The following is a 12,175-nucleotide window of genomic DNA, read 5'->3' as shown; positions in this document are numbered from 1 at the left end:
TTATTAAACTTTTGTTGAGGCTGAGCACCTACTTTGACAGCAGGATCACTTTCAGATAGTTTAATTCCTACTACAGTTAAAGTTAATGCCACATCTGCTGTGGGTCGTCAGTAGTTACAAATTCTGGTCTAATCTTATTGCATCTCCGTCACTACACGCTCCCTTTTTGACTACACAATAGCAACTGCTGCTGATGCGTCACTATAGACATTGTCATCTCTTGGGTGCAAAAGATTCAGTATTTCAAGTACAGCCATAAAATGTTTCAAATACAATTTTAGCTTCTTCACTCCAAGATGAATGTCCAGACACCCTCTTCTAGCTGTTTTCTTAAAAGATTGATCAACAATTTAAACTGAAAACAGGATGATAAGCAAATGCTCGTTCTACACTTTCACACGTTAAACTTGATTACTTTTTCCTTGGTGTTTCCCTTTAGTCAGCCAAGTAAAAGAACAGTTTGTAGTCAGCAGATCTCACTATGACTGGACTTACTCTGCATGTTGTGAGATCTGACCCAGTGCAGATACTCTCATATTTACTGCTGCTTTGAGGTTAACATACCTCCTGCCCTACACATTTCCTGTTTGAGAAGAATTATAATAATCTGTAGAGTTAATTGTCAGGGACTAAAGGTTAATGAAAGCTGCAGGTACTTGCAGTTCATATCTAGCCTGTAATAATGTTGGTGTTATTTCCTGTTGCAAACTACATGCAGCTGGTAGTTGTGGCAGCTATTAGTTGAATCACAGATTCATGGGGAAGTATATTGACACCAGCATGCATCCAGGATCTCAATTAAATATTTTTCACCCGTCAGGACTCAGAATCAAACTCAGTGTCAGTGGAGGCCAGAAAGTGCGTGTGCCTTGGTATTTTTAACTCCTGCACCTGCTCCCTGTTGTGTTTGGCTGGGTGGGCCTAGGATCGGGGCCGGACTTGCTGCTTTCCCAGACACATTCACGGCATTCATTCATGTGTACTTTGGCCTCATGAGGGATGAAAAGAAGGGACTGACAGAGAGAGAGAGAGAGAGAGAGAGAGAGAGAGAGAGAGAGAGAGAGAGAGAGAGAGAGAGAGAGAGAGAGAGAGATATGACATAAATGACTTTATGTCTTCATTACTGACTGACATTTCTTTATGGACATAAACTGGCAGTTTAAGCATTGACCTGACAACATATGAGACATACTTCCTTTCTCTCCTTCCTTTCTTTCTTAGGAAAGATTGTATTTCTGCTCCTTTACCCGATATGCATGTTCAGCAGAATGGCTTCAAGGACAAACGGTGGTGTTTTGGGATAAACATGTACCGTCTTCTGCCACACTGGCCTCTGAACAGCATCTTGTGTCCTTGACAGCATTTCCTGGCAGTGTTTACAAAAACACGTAGGATTATCTAGGCTAAGGTATTTGATGAAACTTAAAATAAAAAGAGATTACACTGTATTAAACGTAATTCTCTCGACTCGAATGTTCGACTACAAATACTGTATCCTCAGCAGCACACACAGTCCACTTGCAAACAAACACAAATCAGTGAGTTTTTGCAGTAGACGCTGATGATTTTAATGAACTGATTTTCCATGCGGTTTGTTTTGATGCTCTCTGCTCCTGGTCAGGGTCTTGGCTTTCTGTCATCCTGTGTGTCGCTGATCACATGACCTTTGGAACCTGACTGACTCATCTGCTGACTCGGCCACTTGTATTCTTTGAATTTATTCAACGAGACACTTGCTTCACGTAGTTAGCTCCAGAGTGCTCATATCAATCTTGAGTAATGGTGCAAGGAACAGAAGATGGCAGAGGTCGATGTACCTTGAAGTTATGTTGTCCCCAGTCTTGAAAGAAGGTGGAGGTTTGGTGCTTTTCATTGTCTTTCTCAGGTTTTCTCTATCAAGGTAGCAACAGTGGAGAGAGTGCTGTGCTGCTTTTGTTTTAGGTGAACAATGAAACAAGATAATAATCATCACTAGGCTGAAGTCTCCTGGTCAACTGGTGGATTAGTTGTTCGATATGCCTGGCCAAAGACTAACAAATTACATGTGAAAATGGGGGTGCACTGAAACATGAGTCAACCTCTATGTTGTTGCCTAGGAAACACTTGGTAGCGTAGCTCCATTAAGGAATAAGGCAGTGGGTAATAGGTGTGCAGAGGGAGTGAGTGGCAGAAAACTGATAGTGTATGCTGACTGACTGCAGCACTACAGGTTTCCTTAGGCAGTAGACCACAAGCAAAATCCCACCAGCTGAATTGGGGCATCCATCGCACGCTTATCCTTATAAGCTTCGTGGGTTATTTACATAAGATAAACAGCCTGATTCCACCATCGTTGCTTAGTCGTCTTCGTCTGCCTCAACATGACACAGCTGATGCAGCATCCGTCTGTTCCTTCTCTGAACTCCCCCTTTCCTCGGGATTACACTTGCGAAGAATGATTAACAGTATATCCTGAAAATAAATGCCATAATAACTGTGTAAATCCAGCCATGATGTACTCTGCTGGCTTCGCTGTCATCACAACGTGTTAATTATTCTTAGTCTGACCTCTGAGCCAACTCTGTTGTAAACAGTGGACACAACAAGGCCCCTGCAGTTGTCAATGCAAACCAAGGGAAGCAGTGTTTGATGCTTCGGTGATTTCCTGCCTACACAGCTTACTGAAAATCCTGTTTATTTCATGTAAACCTAATCAGAAACAATACTACCTAAATGTCATGTTAGGAGATTTTCAGAGATGGAGATGATGATCCAACTGAAGGCGTCACAGTGGAGGAAAGATATTTGAACTAACATCAATAAGCTTGTGTGGGCTCATGTACAGAAACATGTTGGCAAGAACATTTCATCTCATCTCCATGGAAATGAGAAGATTTTTTTTTTTTTTTATAAAAAAAAAATCACGTCTTTCCAGCTTTGTGGGATGATAATTTGCATATTTTTCTGGTTGTGGTGGGTTCTTCACCTAAAGCTGGGATATAACATGAATATTTCATGTTTGTTTAAACAGCAACAAACAGATATGCTCCTACCCCCATCAGGTTCACCATTCAAAAACATCTGTATTGATTTGCAAAACACACAAAAAATGAGGCCCTCTTGAACTCCCAAAAAAGCTGAGACAGCAAAAATCCATTAGAAGGCTGTATTCTGTTCCCAGTATATATCTCAACCACAAGCCTGACAGTTACATCAAAGACTACTACTACTACTACTTTTATAGCACAATTAATGAATTAAGAGCTGATATGTAAATGCCAGTGATCAATAATATATGAAACAAGCTGTTGAGTTGCAGTTTCACTTTGAGTTGATTATCTTTGTGAGTACAGTGATTAGCAGAGGACAAAGTACCACAGTACTGTCGGCAGGGAACAAAGTTTAACTGAACCTAAAAAATGTTTAAGGCCAGTCTGTACCGTGACTCTTAGTGATTTATCTACTACAGACATAATACTGCCTTTTTAGCAATTACAGGACACTACTGTTGGATTTAACTGGTAGTAACTTTAACAGCCAGCAGTGTATTTTTGTAATATTGATTTAAAGCACCAATACAAACGTCTTTTGTAAAGGGGGCCACCCTGCTAAAGCAACAGTGTATCTGGAGCTACTTACAGCCTTCAGTAAGATGCACACATGAAATGATGAAGACTGTGCAAGTCAAAGCGTGTCTGGCTTAAGGAACCACACACACACACACACACACACACACACACACACACAGACACACACACACACACACATTCCTTTTCTTGTGCTCATGAAACCGGGGCAGGGTGAGCACAGAGTCACCAGCAGTTTTCTGGATATTTGTAAACCATAAGTTAGGATGTGTTGAAGGAAAAGACACTTCAACACTTCTGATGTAGACACACAGGTCCAGTCCAATGCACAGACAGTGTTCATCAATAACCAGATTAAGAATATTTACTTCAAGTAGCCCATGCTCAAAACATGTGACGCTGAGACCAGAAACTGGCTAAAATGATTATTGATGCTGAATCTGTTACGATTCTCACATCTTTTTCCATTAATTTATTTGTATGAATCATAGACTGTATATAAAATGGACGTAACATCCGTGACGTCACCCATTGGTTTGTGGACTGCTGCTTGGAAGCGAATAGTATCGGATCTGAGCAGCGCCATCTTGAAAATTTCAGGTGCATGCTGGGAAAAATAAAAACACGGATTCTACTTATATGGGCATCAGGAGGAGCATGAGGCGCCCTCCTGAACCTGTGAACCAATCAACCTGTCAATCACGACGTAGCCACGCCCTAATGCATACCCTGCTTTATCGTCACATATAAAATCAGGGAGGCCAAAATGTCCCAAATGAACATCATACTGCATTGAAGAAGGCTTTAAACTAGCGATTGAGACCATAAACACATTCTGAAAACGTTTACTGAGGTTAGAAATCAAGTGAGAAGTTGGTGAATTCTCCATTGAGTTGTATAGAGACGGAAGTCCTTTTGACACCAAAACGGTCGCCCCCTGGTGGCCTTTTGATAGAATGCAGTTTTAAGTTACTTCCGCGTTGGCCTCATTTCAGAGGACTGGAACTCCCCGCCTGGTATGAATCATAAATTCCTTCTCATTAGTGACACCAGTGGCCGTTAAGCGCGCTGCAGTCAACATCCTGTTTCTTGCCGCGTTGACACTATTGCAGGTGATGTCTTTTTCCTCACTTACACTTCTCATTATTACATAAAAGACCTCTAATGTGTTTTGCATCATTCAGCTTCGTTCAGGATCATTTCAACAAAGCATCTCTCACTACCAGTCAGTCAGTCAGTCAGCGATGAAGTGGTGTCTTGTTGTGAAATGTGCAGTGATTGACGGAGACAGATATCTGCAGGGTGTTTTTACTTGGATGGCACCATTTTTGTTGTGTGGTGTCATCATGCTAGTCGTTTGCTTTGCTTAGAGGGAAAAGATGCAAGATATTCACAGCACGCAAAAACATCAGATCCTTTGGATTTTCATGGTAAATCTGGCTCAGGTCCTTTATATACAAATCAGTCCACAGGTAGTTACAGACAACTGAGAAAGACGGGTAATGTCTCATCCTTTAAATTATATTACATATTATATTAATTGCTTCACAATTCTACATATAAAAACCATAAATTAATTATTCTCATGTACTATACATGGTCTTTTTTTCTTTCTTTTTTTCTTTTTTACCATTTTACAATCTAAAAATGCTAACTTTAACCCTAATGTCACACCGTTACACACAGTTTGATCTACTGTATGCATGATTGAAAGTGAAGTTGTAACATGAAATCAGGAGCTCAGGGACTTTGCTTCAGTTCTCTTCTCACTGTTACGGGAATACCTTCCGATATATCTATCTATCTAACTATTGAAGCTCAGAGCAAAATAGCAAAAAATAGGACAAAATCCACATTTTAGAAAACTGTGGCCACACTTTCATTTTCATCTACAGCATTTTTCACACTAAAGCTGCAAAGTAGCTGCTTATATCATAAAAAGATCATATTGTCAATGATCTACCCACTGACTAACACACTAAATGAAAGGGGCAAACAAAATGATGAGCAGGTGATTACTGTTACAAACATGCAACAGACAGAGAGAGAGAGAGAGAGAGAGAGAGAGAGAGAGAGAGAGAGAGAGAGAGAGAGAGAGAGAGAGAGAGAGAGAGAGAGAGAGAGAGAGAGGAAGTCGATGGTTGGTTGGCGATGGTTGGTTTCACGTGTCAACGAAAGTGCAACACCTCAAACAGAGGCAGCTAGTTATGCAACCGTTTTTTAAAAAATTGTGCCAAAGGTGGTGGACTGGTTTTTAGGGTTGTGTGAATGTGGGTTGGTCATGTTGTTTTTAATCAACAGCGTTTGAATCATGAAAAAAAAACGGTATTTCCACTTTTGATAGACACAGTCATAAACTCCCTGACAGCTTCCAGCAGTGCTGCTCATTACTTTTCACAGTTTTAACGGTGCACTGCACTTTTGAGGTGCTGCTCATAGGCGGAAATTCACCTCAGCTGAACAAAAAAATCTTAAGTATGGGTCTAGGACATTAAAGATTTTATCCATGAATTATATAATCTGCCCAGCTGACGTTTAATTATTATAAATACATGAATTAACATAATTTTTGTTGTATTCTCATGGCTTTACAATTATATATTATGTTGAATTTCTATTCGATTTTTAACATTTGAGGATATACTTTTATCAGCATTACATACAGTGCTAATATTATAAGCTATTCCACAAAGTAAAGATGATTTTGCAGTTTGTATACAAGTCATTAATAAACTGAAGTGTTTTGTACTAATAAGAAAATATACTAAATGTGTGCTGATGGACATTAATCATAGTGCATATATGATGAGACTGAGGCGCATGTACTTACCGCCACAGCTATCATGGAGTCGTCTGGTTTCCATTCTGCCTTCTGGTAGAAGCCAAACTGGGCGGCCGCCTTTGCAGACTCGATATAGCTGACTATCAAAACACTGGGCTGTGGGTGGGGAATAAGGATATGAGAAAGAAAATAAGCACTTTAAACATCCTGCATCACAGACATCTTGCTGCCAGATATGACAACACTGGAAACCTATTGTATAATTCCACATGGAGAGGAAACATGAAAACTGTAAACATTTCAGTTTTATTAAAAACTACACTTGAGCTCCAAATGAAAACGGCACAGCACTTAACATCATGGTGAAAACGCCATTTAATTTAGCATTGCAGACCTTTGTTAGCCATTGCTAGACTTTCAGTGAACACTTAAAAAAAAAGGATCTGAATCGATGCAGTGAAACTACACATGGTGCCTTTTTATGTCACCTACATTACCTCCAATGCAATGTGACCACCAACAGTTTGGTCAAAGATTCAGGTGTTGTGATTGTAGCCGCTAACGTAGCCTCCAGCAGAGACGAGGAGGGAGCTACAGAGGTCTAGTGATCTCACTTCTTACTGATTCAACACCCAGATATTTTCATTTTTAAACTTGTCTTCAAGCCCCAACTGGTATTCTCAACTTCATCGGATTTCATCCAGCTCCCCTTTGAGTCCCAAAGGCTTTATACTACTTATTTCACATATGTGGTATTACTCCTGTATCCCTGCAAACACACTTTGATGGGTTAAATCTGTGAAATTTTCCTTTAACAAAATGCCTAAATGCTTGCAGTGTGAAAACCACAACTCCATCTACAAATACCATGTTTGATATGAATAACAGATTTGGGATCTGACAAGTGTGACATATAACAACAGCTTCAATAGTCCAGCTGCATGAGTGCAATGTGCTTTTAATTGTTCAAATAATGACTACCAGGGCAGTCTAAAAGTAACTACACAAACTCTGGACACAACAACAACACACCACCATCAAAACAAAAATCTATTCAGAAAATATAAAAGAGCATGTTAACAATTTGGCACATTTGTCCGCTAGTTTACAGGAAGGTGATTTAATGCCTCACATGTTGGTTTTATGGCAAAGAAGAAATAGAGATGCAATTCTGTCCCTAAAGAATGGGATGGTTTCTGCTTAAGTTACCATGTGAGGCTCATTTAGAAAAATGTATTCAGACCAACAAAGGCCAGCTCTGTAAAAAAAAAAAAAAAATACAAACAGTGCTGTGCAAAACTGTGACCATTACTATTAAACAAAAGGGAGAATGACAAGCAGTAAACAGGTAGTCTGGACTTTAACATTGCAACCAAGTGTTGAGGATGTTGTTTGCACCATGCAACACAGAGAGAGATAAAGAAACGTTGCCCAAGGCTGTTGCCCTCACTTTGCCTCCACTGAATCACTACTGCTGATATCTGCCTGCATCACAGAACCACCACCACCACCAGTTCATCTCTATGTCCTGATCTGACACTTTAAGCTACTTTAGGTCTGTTCCTGTTCACCACAAACAATAAATGCATGTTCATCTGCTGGCAAACAGGAAGTACTGAGTGACTTGTGATGTGTAAATGTGTAAAATCAGTGAGCAGATCTAGAGAAGTTTACATGGGGTGGAAGGAGGTTTATGGCAAAGTGGCCTGGGGGGGCAGTCACAACAAAATGATACACTACTTGTGTAATTAAATGGCAACAGAAAACAGCCAATTACTATTTTACTGAGTATGTTATTGGACTAAGGAGAGCGAGAACGAGAGAGAGAGAGAGAGAGAGAGAGCGAGAGAGAGAGAGAGAGCACCCTGAAGCTGTTGCAAGAATGGTATAATGTGTCTCTCTGTCTTTATCTCTCTCCTTCAGGTTCTCTTTCTGTACCTCTCTCGTTTCTTTTGTAGCCCGTTATCTCTCCTTCAACTCCTTCCTGTCTCTCACTCTGCTCTACCTCTGTCTTTCTCTCTACTGTCATTTTTTGTCCCTCCTTTTAATTTCTTTTTTTTATTTTTTATCAGAAGGCCATTTGTGCTGCACTAACCTGCAGTAGTCAAAATATGAAAGGATCTCTGTTTCAAGAAGCATGTGGCTAATACAGTTAGCTACAATCAAATAAATATTAATACATAGTAAGTGATACTTGGATCATGGTTAAAAATATTCCTGTCTGACAGATTGGGTGTTAGAGGAAGGACATTTTTTATACATTTACATATAATGTAATCAAATTATAATAATCAATTTGAAGTGTGGATTTTCTTGCTTATTTGAACGTTCACTGTGGACATATTGGTGGCTGAAAATGACAATATTGTACAGCTGAAGAAGAGCAGCGGTAATGAGGTCAAACTCAAAAACCTCAAAGCTTCACTGTTGAGTCACTGGCGTTACTCAACAAGCGGTGAAAACCCCTTGCAGAGATTTTATTATTGAATCATTGTATGAGGCTGGGCTTTTGATAAGACCCATTGTTACTGAAGATGAATTAATCCTGAGTCATACTACAAAACTACAGGAACTTGTTTTATTTCTCAGCATTGCCAGATTAGAAAAAACACGTTTTGTTTTGGTTTTAAAGGTTGTGGTAGTGTTGTTCCTGTTTCGGTGACAGAAGCAACAGTCCTTGACATTGCAGGTTAACAAGACCATGCTGCACACAACGGCTTTAGTCGGGTAACCAAGGCAGGAAAATATCTTGTGTAATTCCAGCTATGCAACATTAGACTATGTACCCAGTCAGTGTAATGAGAGAGCAGGTCTTAAATATTTCTACCCCACAGCATCCTTTCCATGGAATTAAAACTTAATGATGCCGATGATACCTGCAGTGGTGGCGCTCGCTCAGTGAGAAACAGAAAAGGGATAATCGCTGCTTGTTAGGAGTCAAAATAACATCAGAAACCATTAGAAAGAAACACAGGTGGTGCTCAGTAAATTAAAGCAGAGATCACACTAGAGGTAGTCTATGTTTACATTTGGGAACTTGGAGGGGGATCATGCTGATTCATATAATCTGTTACACAGTCTGTGTATTACAGAGAACATCCCAATCTGTCGCCTAAACACGACCCCGGAGAGCTTCCTGTGACCACCTCCACACAGTTCTGGTGATCACTGGTTGCAGCTGGACAGTGTTTTTTTTAAGAGGGGCTAAAGATAGATCTGAGCTATGGATCTGTATGCTTACTTATCATTAGCAAACAGCAGGTCTAGTGGTTTAATTAGAGCAATCTGTAAGTATTCGGACAGTTTTGTTTTGACTCAGTAATCCAACATGCTGTATTTGAAATGTAACGACTATGAGGTTAAAGTGCTGATTAATGTTGATAACTTCACTGTTTACATCTGATAAACTTTTAGAAACTGCTGTTGTTATAATACAACTACAACTACAAATCAGTGATTAACACGGACAGCAAAAGAAAGAATAAGGAAAACTAAACTTTTTAATGTCAAGATTCAGTTAAATCATATATCCATTAACTTGCTCTTTTTAAGATATTGCTCATGTTTGGTAAACTCGGTGCATCCACAGTCTTGCAGGCAGATGGTTTACTGCGTGCAAACACACAGGCAGATTTTCTTACTTGTTTATTTGCATCCACATCCCAAACAAACAACTGGTACACAGATTGTTTTAACTGAGCTCAAACTGAAACGATTTGTAGGGTAGCAGTGACTTGAACTCATGCAACTCCTCTGCATTGCCATTTCCCATGATCCACCACTCACTGAAGAAATCCCAGAGCACAAAGGATTACACAAGCACACAACTATGTGCTACCATACATGTGCTTACACACACACACACACACACAGAACTGTGCAGATTTTCGCAGACACACACAGTTAACTATGGCGCTTTTATGGAAAAGTAGCACCACCACACTAACACAATCCATCCCTCTATTTCCTAGAGACATCCTGAGCAGTATCTCTCCTCCCATACAGCTGTGGCAGGGTGACAGAACACAACGACTACAAGGATAAGCTACTGTGCAACACGGATTAGTAATAGTGCCTCCGCTGAACTAGCCGGGCTCAGGCTGCACTGGCCAAGGTTCAGGATCCTTAATGGGATTAAAGAGGAAAGACCTGGTGGGAAAACGATGGCTAAGATCAACAGGGGCAAAGAAGCCAGAAAGGCAAAAAGCAGATTTACAATATTGGAATATCCCATAATCCACACTTTATCTGATTTAATATTGATTCTAAGGTTGATCTGCTGCATGTGTTTGCTTTAATTACGGTATTTGAACGTCTTTAGAAAAATACTACTTCAGAAAAATGTGTGAACAAACCGCTCTGCTACAGAGTGAACTCAAATGACTTGATGGATAGAACAGATGTGAAAGGTGCATGTCGAGAGGAAGAGGTTGCTCCAGTTAACATTCCTGGGAGGATCCTTTCCCTTGATGCCTCATTAGGAGCCGGAGGGTCTTTCTCATAGTTTTAAGAACTGTTGCACTGCAGAAGTGGGAACGATCGCAGTTCTTTAAATGCCATTTTGAGGGACTTTTTAGGGCATAAGAGGAACTTTGAATGGTGTAAATGTACAGTGGCTGGTCCAGATGTTAGTGTAAGTTGATTGGTTGAACACATGAGCCAATGTAGCACTGATGCAGCACCGGCAACCCCCATTTTGCTGTAAACAACAGCTGTTCAAGTTAAACTTTTGCTTTAAACAATGGAACAAAACATGCCTCCTTTCCAGGTGCGTTATTAACATGAAACCCAAGAGACACAAACAAATACGCAGCTCCGACCAGGGCGTCTGCCATCTTGTTGCCGTTGTTGAAGTCGCGTAAAAATGGCGTAGTTATACCAACCGCCAGCTTGCATCACTTCAGCGTTCCCACTGGCGGTATGAAGGCAAACAGAAAAAGGCTCCTAAAGGTACATATTACTTGTTGGGGGAGCTCTCTAGTGGGTGGTTCCTCGAAGTGGGTCCCCAAAACTGTTTAATCCAAAAAACACCTACTGATACTCACAGGCAAAATTCTTGAGAAAGAGGGGAAGGAAGACATGGTCCCACCCTGTGAGGTACTCAGGAAATATAAACATTGACCCCGATCCATTGTTGCTGCAACTCAATGACATACAGGCTATGTGGAGCACAGACTGCCATGAACAATGTGCTCAGCTGCAGGTTATCAAATCAAATGGCCTCTTTCCATCCAGCAAATCTAATGTATTTAAACAAATGAGTGCGGAGGATATAAGTGCAGTCAGTTCCCAGCACTGAATTTATAATATCAATGGAGTTTTTTCTACTTCAGCAGATGTTGCTGTACGCACAAACATTTTATCAGCCATTCTGTATTTCATCAGATTTGAAAGCTGAAGTTGATTATTTAACTAGGTTTAAGTTTGTGAGAAGATAAATGCATATAGGCAATAATAAAAATAGGATCTCATCTGTCGTAGCTGCCAATGTCTGGCACCCAGATCAGTTCACAAACCCTTTACTGTAGTGGGTTGTTTAGCACTGTAGGGATTATTTTTTTAAAAGTTTCCATCAACTTGCCTATGATTTTGTTTCCCCAAAGAAACTGCCCCCTCTTACTTCTCCTTCTGATATTGACCATGCTTTTCTATGGAAACCCCCCCCCCCAAAAAAAAAACGTGCATCTCTCTTGAAGAAGTGACTGCCAGCAAAAAGCATTCATCTCAAAACTGCTGATGTGCTGTTTTGCTATTAATTTATGTACATTTATCCCTGAGGTCAAACCTTAAATGTCACCTCACAGATCTCAGGGCGAATGGGGGTTTT

At 40.3% G+C, this 12,175-nt stretch overlaps 1 protein-coding gene across 1 annotated transcript in view; it reads right to left on the bottom strand.

Moving 5' to 3' along the window:
* Positions 1-12,175, bottom strand: part of ric1 (RIC1 homolog, RAB6A GEF complex partner 1) — a 40,687-nt gene that overhangs the window by 26,731 nt on the left and 1,781 nt on the right. The window contains exon 2 of the mRNA XM_062434372.1: positions 6,397-6,504. Within this exon, the coding sequence (XP_062290356.1) occupies positions 6,397-6,504 (108 nt within the window). The remainder of the gene's footprint in view (positions 1-6,396; positions 6,505-12,175) is intronic.

Source organism: Scomber scombrus, chromosome 15, assembly GCF_963691925.1.
Source record: "Scomber scombrus chromosome 15, fScoSco1.1, whole genome shotgun sequence".
NCBI classification, from domain to species: Eukaryota; Metazoa; Chordata; class Actinopteri; order Scombriformes; family Scombridae; genus Scomber; species Scomber scombrus.
Note: the sequence above shows the minus strand (reverse complement) of the source record. Positions and strands in the feature narration are given on the sequence as shown.